The sequence below is a fragment of the Panulirus ornatus genome, chromosome 20, assembly GCF_036320965.1.
Source record: "Panulirus ornatus isolate Po-2019 chromosome 20, ASM3632096v1, whole genome shotgun sequence".
In the NCBI taxonomy this organism is placed as follows: domain Eukaryota; kingdom Metazoa; phylum Arthropoda; class Malacostraca; order Decapoda; family Palinuridae; genus Panulirus; species Panulirus ornatus.
In genome coordinates this window covers 75,719,101-75,738,960 of record NC_092243.1, presented here as the reverse complement: position 1 = coordinate 75,738,960, position 19,860 = coordinate 75,719,101, and the positions used below count along the sequence as shown (strand labels likewise).

Genomic DNA, 19,860 nt, shown 5'->3' with positions numbered 1-19,860 from the left:
GTGTGTAAGTAAAAAGTGTGGGGTTGAGAGAGCAGAAGAGTGTTGAAATGGTTTGGGCGTATGGAGAGAATGAGTGAGTAAAGATTGACAAAAAGGATATATCTATCAGAGGTAGAGGGGACAAGGAGAAGCGGGAGGATGGATTAAAACAGATTTTGAGATCTGGGCCAGAACATACAGGAGGGTGAGATGCGTGCAAGGAATAGAGTGAATTGGAACGATGTGGTATATCGGGGTCGACGTGCTGTCAGTGGACTGAACTAGGGCATGTGAAGCGTCTGGGGTAAATAACGGAAGAGTCTGTGGAGCCTGGATGTGGACAGGGAGCTGTGGTATCGGTGTATTACACATGACAGCTATAGACTAAGTGTGAACGAATGTGGCCTTTTTTGTCTGTTTTCCTTGCGCTACCTCGCTGAAGCGGGGAGTATCGATGCTGTTTCCTGTGGGGTAGGGTAGCGCCAGGATTGGATGAAGGCAAGGAAGTGTGAATATGTACATGTGTATATGTATGTAATGTGTATATGTTTATATATATATATATATATATATATATATATATATATATATATATATATATATATATATATATATATATATATATATGTGTGTGTGCGTGTATGGGCGCTTATGTATGTATACGTGTATACGAGTTGATGGGCCATTATTCGTCTGTTTTATGGCGCTACCTCGCTGACGCGGAAAACTGCAATTAAGTGCGTTAAGAAATTGAGTATGAATATGTACATGCGTATATATGTCTGTGTATATGTATGTATACGTTGAAATGTGTATGTATGTATATGTGCGCGTGTGGGCGTTGATGTATATACATGTGTATGTGGGTGGGTTGGGCCACCCATTCGTCTGTTTCCTTGCGCTACCTTGCTAACGCGTGCTGTATATAGAAGAGGTTTGCTTGACTCGCTGATACAATAGTATTGTTGCTGGTGCCACCACACACAACTGGTTTGATCATTGATGTGAAAGAACGTGTCACACATTCCATGATGAAGGAAACATTATATATTTACTGATGTTTATAATGATTTGCTCTCTTTCTACCTTGTTTTTCGTCGTCTGCAAAAGTTGGTTTGATTCATTTACCTTACCTTCATCTGCTTTTCCTTCATCCGGTGTCATTTGTTTTAGCTACCAAAAAGACGAGAGAGGAGTGATAGACATATGCGCAGATAGACATAGCTCTACGCACGAGTTAGATACATTAGCCATTTCCTGGTAATACTGGTTTGACAACATCGTGAGCTGTGGTTCTGAGCTGTCTCCCATCACCATCAACTCGCGTTTGAGTCAACCTTTCCATCTCGCATCTTGTTGTGGGGATGCGTCATGTGTGTAACCTGACTTTCCTATACAAATTTTCATTTAGAATTATCATTCCTGCAAGGTATTTTTTTCTTCCCGTTTTCCATCTGGCGTGGTGCTAGAGGGGGAGTGGAGGGTGGGGAGGGAACCTTTCCCTTTCCTTCCATTGCGTATTAGGGAAATGCATCTTTTTCAGTCGTTTTAAGGCCAGAGACCACCTAGCTTGGGCCTTAGGGTCTGCTTGGTCTGCGTATCTATAAGATTTTATAAGACTCAAGTCACGCCTTACTCATTCTAGGTCAGTTTGAAGAGAAATTTTTCCCATATCGAAATATGGTTCTCATCTCCGCCGTTGTAGGCATGACTTAGAAAAATGAAATCCTCGCTCAAAATGCCTTTGAGCTAGTCCACTCCAAATTATTATTGTCTTTATCAACAGGTCTACTATCTCGTGCTGGTTACATATCCGGTGTACATATTCACAGCACATATCTCCTTACATGATTGTTGAGATACGGCTATGAGAGCACCTGAGGAATGTAACCAGAACCTGTTCATGGCGTTAGGAATGTAAAAGAACATTCGTGACGCCATGAACTAGTGAATCACAAGTTTGGGGGTTATTAATAAAAGTCATGCTTTAATCAGAAGTCGGCGATCTTTATTGAAAATCTAAATTACAGATAAAAATCAAACAATGGCAACTTCTCTGCACATGTGGAACCAAATTATGATTTTTTTTTTGTTTTGTTTTGACAACGCAGATATAGCAATGGTATTGAAGAAAGCAAGACACATACTCAGCAACTATCTCAAACACAAGGTCTGGGTCCTCGTAATGCCAGGCCAGTTATCACTACCAGCGAAAATATCCTTCAGATCCCTGCGTCTCTACAACGAAAATGTCCTTCACAACCCTCCGTCTCGACAACGAAAATGTCCTTCACAACCCTCCGTCTCGACAACGAAAATGTCCTTCACAACCCTCCGTCTCTACAATTAAAATATCCTTCACAACCCTCCGTCTCTAAATCTTCCCCACCTCCTTACAACCTCTCGATCCATTTGGATACATCTTCGGCAAATCATCTTCCTGGATCAACCTCTCCGTTTCTCTTCTAACCCCCTACCTCTCAACCCCCTGCTTCTTCTTCTTCTGGTACTGTACGTCCTTCCAGTTTGATGGTCTTCGATCCTGTAAGTGGTTCACAGACTGTCCTTCACACACACACACTCTCAGAAGCCGGCATCTCCCGCTCCATCATCGCTCCGTCAACGCAACAGTATGCTGCATCGCGTATCGAGTCACTCTCTTCACCAACACTCGCCGTCTCTTCGCCAACAACCCCACCATCTCTTCACCACCTCTCCATCAAAACCTGCATAGAGCCACCAACAACAAATAGTTCTGAACGCGTCATTCGTTAGGCTGTCACAAGAAACCATTGGTAGATAATACGGTTCCACCCTGTATTATATTTTTGACGAAGAGGGTCCAGAGGCATGGCTCGGTGGGCCTTCTTGTTCCTCCCGGCCCACGAAACCGCTCCTAAAGAGGAGGAGGAGGAGGAGGTTCGTCTCCAGGAACAACTAGCCTCAAGTGAGCCTCGACTTGACCTCTGTCGTCCTTGAGCATAAGGGCGAAGTTGTGAATCGTCTTCTCGCTTATCTTTGTCACACAGAGATGACCTCGAAGACCTTGAGTTCTGTTAAAGGACTAATAATGTATATATTTATATATTTACATATCTTAAAGCATATGTCAGGAGAATCACTTTCTAGATTTTGTCGTTTTTTGAGGGATTAACAGGTTGAGACTTATCATACATCGTGATGTACATTGACAAACGCTTGAAAAATGATGAAGTGGAATAGATTTGACTGAGGTATCCGCGCATCAAGCCGGTGACTTGAATCTAATCATGTATAAGGTAGATGGTCTTGGCGCAAGTGATTTTTATTCACAGTGGATAATAATAATTAACAAGAGAACACGTCTAGCTTACCCATAATGAACAAGAGGGGAGGCAGAGAGCCACACAGAGGGGGGGTTGGTGTGTGTTTGTAGTACCACAGGGGACAGAAGTGCTACCTTCCACCCCCGTGGGTAAGACCAGTTCACACCTACATCCCCCTCCCCAGGGGCATCTCGGAGATCACATAGCTAACGTTGAGATGTTTTTATTAAGTTGTTCTTGATGCTCAGAGTGCGTGAGGGAGACGAGGCCCCTTCCGCGGCCCGTTTTTTGTGACTCTCATAATTAGCAGTAACACAATCTGGGATGTAAACTGTTCAGCATTGTGAAAAGAAGTTATTGATGCAATCAATCTCTAACGAGGTTCTTTATATTTTTGTGTGTCTTCGCCTCGAAGAGGCAAAAAGGGGGAAAAAAAATGATTAGGATGGGAAAAGTAGTATTTGGTCTCCAGAACAAACTAGTGTTTCGATTGCGCTTCAAGCACCAGGAAGCAGACCCGGCAAGCACCAGCAAGCAGACCCGACAAGAAAAATCATCACTACTGCAGACCTGCCCGACTCGAGAACCATTTATTTTTTTGTTTTTGTTGACAAACAGCAGATCATCTTGTCAGTGGGGAGGAGGAGGAGAGGAGGAAAAGGAGGCGGAGAAGGTGTGGTAGTCCGACTGCAGCCCACTGGCACGGCTCCTGCCGTACCCTGCAGCTGTAAGGGGACACATGGGGTAGGGCGGCGTCTGGGACAACGAGGAAGGGTGGGTTTCGAGATCGGTCGCAGACTGAGTATATGTACAGTGTTTCCTGCCACTGAGTGAGCCGCAATAACTAATATACACTACGAGGAACAAAGCACCCGTTCCAAAAGCAAAAACAGAATCAAAAAACGAACGAAAGAATTATTTTTAAAAAATGGAGTAACAATTGTATAATTAATGTTAGTATGATAGGTTTGTGAGCTCGTTTAACTAGTTCTCATTAAATAACTAATACTAATTAACAGTAGCAATTATATCCTAACCCTTTACATACAGGATTGTCAAAGTGGCTCCTGATAATGCAGGAGCTCACTCAGGCACAGGACCTCGACCAGGCTTCTCTGCCAGGCGGGGTTTCGACCAGTGCCTGAGTCTTGTAAAGCATGGTTTACCATTATATCGTTATCACGACAAATTATAAGGTAGAAGAAATATTACATATACAACTAGCAGGGAACCCGCTTCACACAGCGGTTGCTATACAATCAAGAGCGTTAAGGGGACATTATCATCATCATTATCATCATCATCATCATCATCATCTTCATCGACGCAGCCAATGTTTTCCGCTGGTTTATCTCTTACTTTTTTTTTGAAGTTTTTTTTGAGGATGTGGTCTGTTAAAGGGGGCGGGCCCATTATGTGGTTCTACAGAGGAAAAAACGTGAAGAAGAAACCGCGCCTTAACACACTTCAGATAAATCGTCACTATCACAGTGTTGTGCTGCCGTTGTTATATTCATATATGTGCCTCTCGTTGACAGCATGTGTACTCTCCTGTTGGCAAGGCCACACACTCCGTACCTGGTTAGCTGGGTACACTACGTTACGTTTTCTTTCACTGGTCACCAATGTGAAGTAGAAAAATGTTCCTCCGTCTCACTGTTGTAGTCAACACCCCTGAAGTAGTAGTAATAGATATGCTCTCGTTTCATTCTACATTCCTGTGTATTGCCCTTCTACAATGTCTTATCTACGTATTTTTTAAATCTTTTTTCTTTCTTCTTCAAACCACTCGAGTATTAGGTCCATATCCTGCCATTGTCCAAGTGGTTTTTTTAACTTTTTTCTTTTCTAAGATGTTGTATGTCCATAACCCAGGTATCACTCTATACATGCACATAAGGCAACCTTCCGTTTACATGGTACAGTCTTGTTAGGAAGTCAAAATTGCTTTACTGTTCTGGTTTTAAATGGCTTCTTCCAGGAGTCTTGGCCTTTTAATGCCACTGCGCTTGGGATGTCTTTACTGAGGCGCTGCATCGGGACTCATACAAAAGGCAGTACTTATTTTGGGACAGAATTACATAGAATCAAAGAGGAAGAAATAAATGATTTACATAACCTTAAATGAAACACTTGGGATTTACCAAATACCAACACACAGTAAACAGATCATGTACAGGGATAAACAAATAACCCAGACATCAAGGTGTATCCCAGATTTGCATGAAATCAAAGAGAATGACAGAAAATGTCAAAATATAAGTAGACATTATGGCGTTGTGAAGAATGACTGGATTAAGGACAACATTATTATATGCGGAACATCATACACTTCTTTTGGAAATTTCTACCATCGGGACACAAAATGCTGCCTGTACTCAGCAGCTTCAACATGACCCCTATTCTCCCTTGCAAGTCACCTCTCGTTGGCTTGGCGCAAATTCCTTTTTGAGTTGATGGACTGTCGCTGCGAGTCCCTTTTCCATGTGAAGTGAGAGAAGTGGCTTTCTCGCCAGACGAGGGTGACTGTGCGCTGGAAGTGGTTGTGGTTGTGAGGAGGGGGAGGAGGAAGGGGGAGGGGGGTCATGCTCACACTTCAGTAATGTAGTTAATAAAGAAATTATAACAAGTTGATGACTAATGATGACATAGCGAGAGATCAGGAATAGGTGGGTGGGGGGTTGTTATTTTTACATGATCCATCAACCTGTTCTCTCCCCAGTAAAGCAATTAAACTTCCTTATCATCTTTTATGTTATGAAAGCGAGTTCATATATGTATAATGTATATGTATATATTTATATATTTATATGTGATAGGTACAAAATCAAAAGTCAAAACGCCTAACAACAACTTTGATGGCTAAAACTATCAACAAGAACCTTCCTTATTGTAAGAATAGGAAATACTACCAGATGAAGCGAGATACCCGTATGTACAGCGATCAAACACAAGGACAGACCAATCAGTCTGCCAGACACAATATACGGGATAGGGGACGGGGGTAACATATGTCTCACAGTCCAGACCTATGTGCTCACACCTCAGGCACTGTGTGTGTGCTCTCTTGCTACGATCCCCAGATCTACGTGGTCGTAGCTCAGATCTACGTGGTCGTAGCTCAGATCTACGTGGTCGTAGCACAGATCTACGTGGTCGTAGCTCAGATCTACGTGGTCGTAGCTCAGATCTACGTGGTCGTAGCTCAGATCTACGTGGTCGTAGCTCAGATCTACGTGGTCGTAGCTCAGATCTACGTGGTCGTAGCTCAGATCTACGTGGTCGTAGCTCAGATCTACGTGGTCGTAGCTCAGATCTACGTGGTCGTAGCTCAGATCTACGTGGTCGTAGCTCAGATCTATGTGGTCATAGCTCAGATCTATGTGGTCATAGCTCAGATCTATATGGTCGCACCTTAGTCCTATGTGATCATAGCTCAGACTTATGTGATCACAACATATGCTAACAAATGAGGGTTAATGACTGGAGAACCGAGAAAAAAAGTAATATATATATATATATATATATATATATATATATATATATATATATATATATATATATATATATATATATATATATATCACTGGGAAGGTAAACAGGGTTTCCACTTATAGTCAAAGGAAACTAAATGAAACTGGTTCGATGAGCTTAAGCTAAGTTAACGTAAGAAAGGTTTGTTTTATCTTCCTAACTACATTGATTGCATTACCCAGCCCTCCTTATCAACCGGTCTCTAGCCCGAGAGACCTTAGAGGCTCAATCATGGAAGCAATTGCTTCCTCTCCTCTTTACACTAGTGATAAAGATACAACGATTGAAACTAACATGCACTCGCGCGCTCTCTCTCACACACACACGTACTCACACGTTCTCTCGCACGCTTAACAATCGTCTGGATGTAAGAGATCAACGTAGTAGCATTTTTTTTTATAGAAAAAACATCACAATGTCGACGATTTTTATATTTGGGACACAAGACACACTCGTTGGGCGCCCGGAGAGCGAGAGCGATAGAGAGAGAGAAAGGGAGAGGTACATACATACACACTCTCACGGGCACCTACGCGCAAACACACTCGCGTGCTCCTACGCACTCACTCTAACATCCATGAAAAAGATAAACCTTTGATATTTTGATGATGCTAAAATGGAGCCCCGTTTTCTTTTAAGACTGTACAGGAGACGCAAGGAACAGTTTGGAGCACGCAGTCAGGAACATCACTGTGGCTGACCTCCTGCTGAAGGAACCCATGGGGTGGATTGACCTCCTTCAGGATGTTGGGAAGCCGGTGCATCGTAACTGTTAGGAAACTGTTCACTACAGGTACACGCAACTCCTCCGTCTCCTATCTGGACATCACAAAACCTTGCACTCCCCACACCCAGGGAATGGACTGGGTGTATTCAAGTGTTAACACCATATCATTATTCCACATGGGACTTGGAGGAGTTGGGAGTGAATCGAGGGAAGAAAAAAAAGATCTTTTTGACTACATTTGTAAACCTATGATTGTGAATAGAAATTTTATCTACGCATTGGTTGTCTGAAGTATACTATTCGCTGGGGAGGGTGGTGGGGTGAAGGGGAGGTTTTTTTGTTCTAAAATAGTATTAGCATTATTGTCCAAGGGAAATTATTGTCACTATTTTGGTCATAGAAAATTGGGAAACAAAAATATGACAGGACATCCACAGTGCCTAGGTTAAAGTTGCGTCTGCACGCTTTCATGATAACCTTATCTACAATCATTATCATCTAAATTTCCTTTTGGTTTTGCTGCTTGAGTTCGTGAAAGTTTTTGGTTTGTTATCTTCTTGTTAAATGGAAACAATGAGTCACTGAATAACCATTCTAAGTTCAGAAATGGAAATAATGAGTCACTTAAGAGCCATTCTAAGTTCAGAAATAATGAGTCACTTAATAGCCATTCTAAGTTCAGAAATAATGAGTCACTTAATAGCCATTCTAAGTTCAGAAATGGAAATGAGTCACTTAAGAGCCATTCTAAGTTCAGAAATGGAAAAGTCACTTAATAGCCATTCTAAGTTCAGAAGTGGAAATAATGAGTCACTTGATAACCATTCTAAGTTCAGAAATTAATACAAAACTTTTATTTACATCAACATGTTGAGTGGGAAGGAAAGTTTACATTCCGTCTTTGAAACGCAAAGTGTTCGCCGAGGAGCTTGAAGCGCGACGCATGTGCTGGGGTGTCAGGTTGGGGGGGGGGGGGGTGTCGTCAAGCATGGGAAGAACTGGGGGCGTGGTGGGGGAGTGTAAGGATGGGGAAAGAGGAGGAGGAGGAGGGGGGAAGGACTGAGGCAGGAGTGTCAAACTTGGGGGAGGACTTGGGGTGTAAGACTGGGTGGGTGTTGAGAGGTGGGGGGGAGTTGTGTAAGGCTTGGGGGTGATGGGAGGGAGGTGCCAGGGGTGGTAGGGTGTGGGGAGATGGGGAGACTGACTGGCCGCGCCACCAGCTCCCAGGCAAGTCAAGATTATTGCACTAGACTCATCTTGCTGGGGGTAGGGGAGATGGGGAGAAAAGCTTAAGATAAAGGAAGATGAACCTTAATAATACCTTTTTTAAGGAAGTTGTATAATGAATCATTTGATGACTACAGTAATCTCAAAATCACATAATACTGTCGCATGAGCAAGGGAGCAAACATGTGTGTGTGTGTTTGGCTGTACAGAGGTCGACGACGCTCTTATCTTTGGCGCATTGATTCACGTGGTGATGATGGTAGTTCACTATGGGAGCGCCCGCCCCCCTCCGCTCTCTCCCACCGGGAGAAGACGCCGGTAGCTTGGGAGGGTGTAGGCGCCGCCTGACCGGCCCACTGCACATGCTAGCGCCCACAGCCCCTCACACACACACGCACGCACACACATTCACACACACACTCGCACACGCTCACATACACACACGCACTCACACACACACACACACACACACACACGCACTCCTGCGGCCCACCTCACTCCTGCCTCGCCCTCTTCAACACTCTTGCTTCCCGAGGTGAGTGTGACCAGACAACCGTTGGGTTCCTGGGTCCACGATCGTCCTCAGCCAAGCCCCTGTGTAGTGGGGTGCTTGCGGCGGTGTTGGTGGCGGTGGGGACAGAGTCGAGTAGTATGACTGGGTGTGGCAAGAGGGCAGTGCAGGCGTTGGGGCCTGGTGGTGCCGCCGTGGGCGTGTGGGCGGGCCGTGGCAGTCTCACGAGGGCGTGGGGCTTGAGCGAAGGTGTGACACACACACACTGTCGCCGTGAGCCAGAGAATGTGCCGGCCCTGTGGCACACAAAATGGAAGCATCGTGACCAGAACGAGGAAGGGTGAGCCCACTGCTCGCTGCCTGATGGGGGAGGACCCAACAGGTCGACACCAGCAGGTGCTGAAGCAAAGTGGGCGGAGCAACCGAGAGCCAGATGATGGAACTATATGCGAGGGAAACGCATATAGCTCTGTTGGATCCACAGCATCGTGAAGTGCACCGACAGAGTCGAGGGTGCATCACGAACCGCTGTCGGATCCAACGATTCCTTCATCCGGCTGGCTGGTTATTATGGAACGATAATATGCGGCGCCGAAAGAAGCACAGCGATGGTAGCGGTGATGGTGAAGAGAGTGAAGATGATGAGGCAGAGGCGGTCAACCACCATCGCTGCAAACTTCCAATCGTTCGCCACCTGTAGGAGGAAACGGAAGAACAGGGGGTCATCCACGCTGGTTAACAGCTGCATGGAACAGTGAGAACACAATCATACAAGTGATATAACGCGCGAGGAAGAAGGTGGAGCATGACAGGAGAACAGGTGCCACAAACTGGTGGCTGCATCATGAACCACAGCGAACACACGTCACACACAGACTAAAATAACATAAACACATGAAGAACACGGTGAAGCATGGCATGTGGTTACTTGCTGTGGGAAGATGATAATGGTATAGGCCTGAAAGAAAGGGTGGGGGGGGGGGGGAGTTTAGGGGGTAAGAGCAAGGAAATGAGTAGGATAGGAAGAATAGAAAATAGAAAATACACACAATGATAAGCCAAGATTACAGTAAATAATCAAACAAATACGATGGTGGTGTCCACAAAAACTTTACCCTCTCCAAAATCCTAGTTCGTAGCTAACTGTTTAAGGACAAATTCTTTCTTCCATCTGTTGGACTTGAGGCAAATGTAGTCTGGGTTGCAAGACAGGTGTAGACGATAATTTTCTGCTGTACTACAAACTGGAGGAGCTGCAGTATTCCCGTAAAGTACTAGAGGTATACTTTCTGAACAGCGTTTAACTTGTGTGTATATATAAAAACTCTGAGAACATTAGATAAGCTCGTTGAACATTTTCCATAGAGACAGTAACACTTTACCTTCTCACAGTCTGGTTCGAACAGGCAAGGAATAAGGCATATCGGGATAGGAAAAACTCTCCTTCCTCTTACTCCCATTCGGCATTTATCATCGCCCGCCATCATTGCAGGCACGTTATCCGTGAGGCAAAGCGTTCCCTTATTGAGAAAAGAAATAATGCAATAACCTCTCCCCGCCATCCACTGATAGGTTTTTCTGGTTTTTGATAAGGGCATCTCTAACAACTTCTGTCGCTCTACCTTTCCTTCACTTTTCCATTCTGATGTTATTAGACTCCTCCGGAAGCAAGGCAACTCTCATTGGTTCCTGTTTCTTCTCCAACTCCACTTTGGATGACTCTTAACATTCCCTCACCCCCGATGCTCTTCTTACTAACCCTATGCCTCTTCCCGTCATCTCTCTCCGAACTGTGTGATAAGTGCTTCTCTTTCTGGACACAAGCGAGGCTTGTGGTTCTGATGGGCATCCATCACCGTGTACTGAAGAGAGTGGCTCTGATCCTGCGCCTGTGCTTGCTCGCCTGTTCCGTTTCTGTTCAAAAACCACATTTCCCATTGGACTCATGCGTTGGTACACCCCATCCCGTTCCGACATCTACCATTTTCAAAGTCTTGAATTCCTCCTCAACTCCTATATCATAGAATCTCGAAGCTCGCAATCTTCTCTCTGATCACCACTATGTATGGCTTCTGTAAGGCGAGATCCACTGGTGATATTCTTTCCTGTCTTATTCATATATGGTTATAATCCTTTAGAGATTTTGGGAAATCCTTTGCAGTTGCCCTTTACAAAACCAAAGCTTTTGACGGTGTGGCATCAGGGTTTCATCTCTAAGCTCCCCTCTTTTGGTTTCACTTCATCAATTTGCTCCCTCATATCAAGCTTCCTCTCTGGCTGATCTATCTCCATGGTTGCTGATGGATCAGTCTCTCCACATCTCTCGAACAAGAACGGTGTTCCTCAAGGTTTTGTCCTATGTCCTACATATTTTCTCCATTTTACGAATGATATCCTTTCTTCAACAGATAGCCAAATGCACTCATACACTGACGACTTAACACTGCACTCCTCTACATCCTTCAATTCTTCTCTCACTCGATCTGCATCCCGTCTTGACACAACTTCCTTAGTAGACCCAGACTTGGACGAGATATCTCGGTGAGGTAGACGAAATCTGGCTAAGTTTAATGCCTCAAAAACATTACGACATATCTCGAAAATTCCTCACATTTTTGACTTCTGTAATTCCACCTCTTGACTCAATGGACATCCCTGGGATTACTGTGTTATGATCATCCACTCTTTCTTGGAAACCCCACATTACGGAAATAACTAAATCTACCTCTAGGAAACTGGGAGTCCTGCTTAGTGTCGAAATTCCTTTTCTTCCGAACAGTTGCTTACTTTATGCAAGGGATTGATCTATCCTTGTAGTGAGGACTGCTTTCACATCTGAGGAGGTTCTAGCTCTGCATCCTTACTTGAGAGTTGAGTCGAAAGCGGTTCGGCTTATAAGCTCTCCGGTAACTTCAGTAGTTGCCTTCCGTTGCAATATTGGTTCACTTTCCCCTACTGTAGGTATTACTTTGATTTTACTCACGAGTTATGGCTACTCCTGTGCTCCCCACCACATGAGTACTTTGTGGCCAACGGCACCGCATGGATGTGCCGTTTTGATAACTGTTTCTTCCCTTACACCTCGAAGCTTTGGAACTTTCTACCTTCTCATGTCTTTCCCAACACCTATGACCTAACACATCTTAAAAGAGTGGAGTATTTATTTCCTCTAAAATTCCTTGATACTTTCCTTTCTCCTCTTTTTCCGTTTCATTGAACTCTCTATATTTCAACTAAGGCCCGGTCTTGATGTGGACTTCTGTCCATGACGGAATCTTCAACGTAAAAGAAAAATGTTCTAAACTCATAAGCTACCACAGCGACGGTAACATTATACCCCATCATAGTCTGGTGGTACGAACAGTTATCATGAGCTAATATGCTGCAACTGAAGTGCAAAATCAACAAACCTAAAAAAGAAAGTCTCCAAATTTTCATCCTAAAAAAGGGGCACTGAGGCTTGTCTGATTAAATACTGCTTTTTAAGACTGAATTCTGTGTCATGTCGTCCACATCCCCCAGTACCCAAAATGTTCTTAATCAAACTAATATTTTTGCCTACAGTATGACCATATCTCTAGAATTCAGGGTTCTCGCTTCTCTTTCAGTGCCTTCGCTTCCTAAGATACTCATCAATGTACTCATTGTGTGTCAGGTTAAAGTTCTTAAAAATCTTTCATCCCTTTGACCAATTGTTGAACCCTTCCCCTCACTACTGGCTCATCTCTCATTACTGGATCCTTGCCTCACTGCTGGACCCTTATCTCGTTACTGGACCCTTGTCTCGCTGCTAAACTATTCTTATTACCATATCCTTGCCTCATTATCAGACTTTTGCCTCATTTCTGAACCTTTGCCTCGTTACCAGACTCTTGCCTCATTGTTAGACCCTGTCTCATTACTAGATCCTTGTCTCGTTCCTAGAAGCTTGCCTCATTACCTTAATGCTGGATCGCTGCCTCATTGCTGGACTCATGCTGGACGCTTGCCTCATCGTTGGCCCCAAGCCTGTTTCACTGTGGACCCTTGCCTCATTGCTGGAACATTTAGTCAGCTGGCCTCTTGCCTTGTTGCTAGAACCATGACTCATTGTTGGATCCTTGCCTCACTGCTGGACCCTTGCTTCATTGCTGGATTCTTGCCTCATTACAGGATCCTTGCCTCTTTTCTGGACCCTTGCCTCATTGCTAGGTCTTTTGCTTCATTGCTGGATTCTTGCTTCATTACAGGATCCTTACCTCTTTTCTGGATCTTTGCCTCATTGCTGAACCCTTGCTTCATTGCTGGGCCTTTGCCTCATTACTGAGCTCTCGTCTCAGTACCGGATCCTTATCTCACTGCCGAACACTTTCTCATTGTTGATCCATTGCCTTATAGATGTATTTTTACCTCATCACTGGAACCTTGATTCATCGTTGGACTTTTGCCTCATATCTATCTATCTATCTATCTATCTATCTATATGTTGGTAGCCACTTGAGAATTGAAACAGAAAGATTCAATCGTTTTAGTGATAGTTCACTTCATGAGGAAGGAATGAGGACAGGTATGTCTTGCAGGCACATGGGGTGTGACCACATCAGGTAAGGATCAGGTGAAGGTCAGGTGAGGAATGTTACCACGTGAAGCAAGGAGCAGATTATTTTTCTTTCTTGACCTCATCCAAGACCTGACCTTTGCCTTATGTGGTCACATATCTTACCTGACCTTTGCTTGACCTTCACCTAATGACATTATGAGCATCATTTGTCCCCATGTTTATAAAACCATACTTGTTTTCCTTCTGTGAATGAACCCTGTACAGATATTTGTATGAAAATATGATCAATCACCACATTTCACTACTCCACACTTGCCTCTATCCCTTCGTCCACAAACCTCTCTGTCATCCTCCACCACCGCCACACTCCCTCAACACTCACCTCTCCGTCCTCGTCATCCTTCCTCATCTTATCGGTGATTATGCGGACCTCCTTAAGTATGAGGTTCAGCTCTCTGGTGCAGGAGGACATGCAAGTGTGGACGAGATGTGTGTCGTCCACCGAGTGTCCTCCATGGGGCACCCTGATGAAGCCCGCCGTGTTGTTCGTGTTGGTGGTGTGGGTGTGAGGTAACGTGTGGGCCCTGAAGTCGTCGTCGATGTCCAGCACGTTGGCCAGCAGCGATTTCGACGATCTCTCCTGCAAAGACAAGACTCGACTTAGTACCCCTCCATCAGGATGCTCTGGAGACACGGGTGTGTGTGGGTGTGGTGTGTGTGTGTGTTTCTCTCTCTCACCATCATCATCAATGGTTTTATCTTTTTTTAATTGATATCTTAATTTCATTAGTAATGGAGATTTTTAAGTTATTAATCAGGGCATTTTTTTTTTTTTTTTGGAAAGGGATTAGAATATCTGTTGCCAACTTGTTGTGATGTTGCTACAGTCATAAACCTTTTGCTGGTGTTTTGTCGAGTCAAATTTGAGCAATTATTCCCATTCTCTTTTAAAACTAAAAGTTTAGTAAAGGATTTTATGAGTAGTATTAAAAGGGATTTTTTTTTTTTTGTTACATATGATGTTACATTATATCTACGTATCACTGGATAGATCATAAAGTTCAGAGGGACATAGAAAATGTATAATGAGAAGCTAAAAAAGACCATATTGCTTTATAACTTGTGATTCCTATAAGTTTTGGACAGAGAGAGAGAAGTAGAGGGTGCTATTAAATAGCCTAAAAAGGTTTATGACGAGAACATGGATTCAATCCTAATAATTAATGAACCATATGTTTTTGTTGACATAATTCACAGGTTCCTCGAAATGATAATCACTGTCATTATAATGATTTCCAATGTCAATGGTGTTATCTTTAGTGTCTTCGTTATTATCATTACTGGTAATTACTGCTGAGTACCCCCGCCCCTCCCTTAGTTGCATCTTAAACTGGAGCAAAAGAAGGCAGACATTACCGTCCTATGGTTAGAACAAGAAAGAAGAATTCTTGATAGTCTACCTCAATGACCTCCCCGCCCCCTTGCCTAGTGGTTTGCGAGAAGGTCTCTGGGTGACTGGAAGGCCTTGGGAGCATCCCCTATTGAGACCAGACATAGCTTTCAGTAATCACTGGGCCACAAGTTATATCTATGGCAACTGGTCAAGAATTCTTCATTCCCCGCAGTCATACATAAGACTTCATCTGCTTTCGACCATAATTTATCTTCGTGACATAAAATTACTTGGCAGGGTTTTATTGTTAGCAAAATTGGTGCTATTAATGCTTTCCTCTGACTTTCAACTGAAGTGTGTAGCCTCGCATCATTTAAAGCATCATATACGAATATATATATATATATATATATATATATATATATATATATATATATATATATATATATAATGCAGATCACAACAAACACGTGACTTCATGAATGCAGAAGCGCCACTAGGAAAAGGGAACATGAGAATCTTGTGCACCACATGTTCAAAGGACTTGTCACAGAGTCCTCTGAAGATGTGGTAATATACGAAAGCGCTCAGGATTCTCATGTTTCATTTCTCTAGAAATGTTTCTGCATATATATATATATATATATATATATATATATATATATATATATATATATATATATATATGCTTTAACGAGGTAGCATCGCAATCAAAAAAAGAATGACATCATTTGCACACATCCACTCCTCTACCTGTCTGGTATGATGTAACGAAACCAGTGCCCACCATCCACAACCAAACCTCACACACGACTTCATAGTTTACCTTGACCACTTCTTATACCCTGGCCCACTCTACAAAGAGTACGTATATATATATATATATATATATAATCTAGTGGTAGATTCGAATGAGAAACTGTAGAAGCTGGTTCCTGATTATGGTAAAATGTAAGAGGAGAAAGTTGAGACTAAATGCATCTAAAAGCAAGGTCATTAAGTTTAGCACTGGAAAGACTGGTTCTTTGGGGTTTGAATGGAGAGAACTTGGAGAAAGTGGAATGTGTTAGACACCTGGCAGTGGCCATGGCAACGAATCGAACCACGGGAGCTGAAGTGAGCCATAGGGTGGGTGAGGGAGTGAAGGTTCTGGGTGCACTAATGAAAGTGTGCAGAGACGTTATTGTCTGTTTGGGCAATGAGTGTGTTTGATGGAATAAGAATCTCATCGGTATCGTATCCATGCGAGGTGTGGGTTTTAGATGAGAAAATATAGAAGAGGGTGTATGTGTTGGAAATGAAAATGTTTCATGGTAGATAATCTGAGCAGGGTTGATAGAGAGAGAGAGAGAGAGAGAGAGAGAGAGAGAGAGAGAGAGAGAGAGAGAGAGAGAGAGAGAGAGAGAGAGAGAGAATGGTCATAAGGGAGTGTATGAAAGAGCTGAAGAAGGCGTGCCGAGATGGTTTGGACGTAGAGAGATGATGAGTGAGGAGAGAGCTAATAAGAGGGCATATCTGTCGAAAGTGGAGGGGAAAAGATAAGGGGGAACCAAGGGGAAGGCGGGAGGATGCTTCGAGTGTTCTGGGTATGAGACAGACTTGCAAGGTATGAGACATTCGAAGAGTAGAGCAAATTGGAAAGATGTGGTGTACAGGGGACGACGCTTTTTCAATGGGTTGAACACTGGCATATGGAGAGGTCAAGGGAAACTAAGCGAAAAGTCTCTGGGGTCTGGTTGTGGATAAGCTGTGATGTCGATGTATTATGACAATTATCAGAATTGGATGTGAGCGAATGAGGCCATTTTTTCTTCTATTCCTGGCACTACATCGCTAACGCTGGAAACGAAGAACAAGTTTGAAGTATTCGTCCCTCGCGCCTCCTCTTTACATAAGCAGTTGCATCATCATTCCCTGGCATCCTTTCCCTGTGAAAGTTCATTTCACCTCTTCCTCTCTCACACGCGTCTGATGACAGCATCTATGCAGCATCTAAACTAGTCTCCCACACATTCCATGACACCACCTACGCACCACACCACCACCTACGCAACACACACGCTTTCGTATCTTTAGGCTCGCTGATCAACACCAGGGTTCACATTTTTCCTCACTTTTCCTTATCTCTTCAGTTGTCATGTCATACTTCACATATTTTCATAATTTTCGTTAAGTTCCATCACTCTGTACCTACTTTCGTGAAGTTCACGTAGACTTCACCTACTTTCACGACTTTCGTGAAGTTCGCATAGACTGCATCTATTCACATGTCTTTCGTGAAGTTGATCTAACCTGCACCTATTTCTTATAACTTTCGTGAAGTTGATATAGACTACACTCATTTTCGTAATTTTCGTGACAATGATTTAGACTGCTTCTACTTTCATAGCTTTCGTGAAGTTGATATAGACTGCGCCTATTTCAGTAACTTTCGTTAAGTTTATCTATATAGCCACCTATTTTCGTAACTTTTGTGAAGCTGAAATAGACTGCACCTAATTTCGTAATTTTCGCGGAGTCCGTGTACACTGCACATACTTATTTGACTTTCGTGCACTTGACCTAAACTTCATCTCTCGTAACTTTCGTGAAGTTCATCTGGACTTGCACCTTCTTCGTTACTTTCGTCTAAACTGGACGTACCTTCGCCAAGTTCGTGACACTGATCTAAACTACACCTGTTTTCGTAGCTTTCGTGAAGATCTAAACTGCACATGTTTTCGTAACTTTCGTGAATCTGATCAAGACTGCACCTATTTTTGTAGCTTTCGTGAAACTGATCAGGACTGCATGAACTTCAGAAACATTCGTGAAATTGATCTAGACTGCTCCTGCTTTCGTCCTTTTTCACAACTTTTGTAAAATTGTTCTACGCTGCACTATTATTATCGCATCCTTCGTCAATCTAATATACATTGCACCTATTTTCGTAACTTTCATGAAGTTCATCTCGACTGCAGCTATTAAACGTGGCTTTCGTGAAGTTCATCTCGACTGCACCTATTAAACGTGGTTTTCGTGAAGTTCATCTCGACTGCACCTATTTTCGTGTCTCTCCTGAAGTTCATCTAGATTGCACCTATTTTCGTGAAGCTGATCTGGAGTGCATCAATCTTAACTTTCGTAAACTTCATCTAATCTGCAGTTATTTTCGTAACTTTCGTGAAGTTTCATGTAGACTGCACCAATTATTGTAAGTTTCGTGAAGATCACCTACGCCACACATTTTCGTGGCTTTCTTCAAGATCATCTAGACTGGCCCTATTTTCGTTGTAACTATCGTGTGGCTCATCTAGAACGCACGTACTTTCGTGAGATTCGTCTAAAGCTTCTATCATCTATGGCTTTATCTTAATCCCTGAGTTTTATAACATGTTCAGAAATGTTCACGGATGGGAAGGTAGTTCTTCATTCGTGGGGCCTCATGTCTTGTACAGTACGGGGAGGGAGTTCTACATCGTGGGGTCCCATGTCTTGTACAGTACGGGGAGGGAGTTCTACATTCGTGGGGTCCCATGTCTTGTACAGTACGGGGAGGGAGTTCTACATTCGTGGGGTCCCATGTCTTGTACAGTACGGGGAGGGAGTTCTACACTCTTCTTAAACCACATACTGATAGTATTTTGATCGCTTAACCGCCGCTCTAATTACTACGAACACTGAGGCGTGGGATAACACTCTCCTCACAATACCAATGATAAGGTTGATATTCCTCTACATCTCAGTCCTTGTTCCAGTCGACACTGATGTCTTTGTGTTGTACAATATCCATCCCGTATTTGCGAATTGTTTTATTTCAATTTCCCTAAGTGATAACTTCCTCTCTGTTGCCACTCCTTGTCTCACCAGCCACTTATGAGATCTGCCATTAAACCGCATTTCTGTACTTGCCATTCCCAGTGTTCAGCACTCCGCCTCGTGTTCCTTCTCTCACGTTTCGAATCTATAGTTCATCCTGCCACCCTTCATATCTGAGGTGCTCACCTACACAGTGTTAACTGCTGGACAACCTTGGTCTGACCTGAACCTCTCTCCCTGACACACACACACACACACACACACACACACACACACATACACGCACTTCTACATTTGCAACCACATGTGGGTCTTATTGTACTTAAACCAGAGATATGTAACCATATAGAGATAAAACTTTGACATCCACTATATATATATATATATATATATATATATATATATATATATATATATATATATATATATATATATATAACTACTTTAGATATATTGCAGATTTATTTCTTATTCCTTCAGATAAAATTGGTCGAAAATTGACAAAATCCTAGATATTCTCACGGAACATTCATGTCAAATAGTGCCATGCAAGACTACAGCTCACTACAGTTAGGACTAGCAAGAAGGCCAGCCCCCGCACTAAGTGCTAATAATGGCAATAGAAATAATAATAATAATAAATGATAATAACAATGTTGCTAGCCTATATCCCTGCTACTTACCCACGAGCGTTACAAGAGGTGGAATAAAGAAAAGAAAAATAAGAGATAATTGCAAATGTTGCAAGATTGACGACAGAACTTATTGAAGTGAACGACAGCAACTTAATAGTGTAAATCAATTGCAGCAATAGAAATAAAGATGACCTTGTGTGTGCGTGTATAT

The 19,860-nt window shown here is 43.1% G+C and overlaps 1 protein-coding gene and 1 long non-coding RNA gene across 26 annotated transcripts in view; one reads left to right on the top strand and one right to left on the bottom strand.

The window, feature by feature from the left end:
• Positions 1 to 19,860, top strand: part of LOC139756155 (uncharacterized) — a 113,507-nt gene that overhangs the window by 6,382 nt on the left and 87,265 nt on the right. The gene's annotated exons all lie outside the window — the stretch shown is intronic.
• Positions 1,966 to 19,860, bottom strand: part of LOC139756152 (neuronal acetylcholine receptor subunit alpha-7-like) — a 586,121-nt gene continuing 568,226 nt past the window's right edge. For all 23 annotated transcript variants that reach the window (XM_071675307.1, XM_071675320.1, XM_071675306.1 and 20 more), the window contains 2 exons: positions 14,206 to 14,463; positions 1,966 to 9,977 (listed from right to left, as the gene is read on the bottom strand). In XM_071675307.1, coding sequence (XP_071531408.1) covers positions 9,852 to 9,977; positions 14,206 to 14,463 — 384 coding nt within the window. In that variant the 3' untranslated portion in view covers positions 1,966 to 9,851. The remainder of the gene's footprint in view (positions 9,978 to 14,205; positions 14,464 to 19,860) is intronic.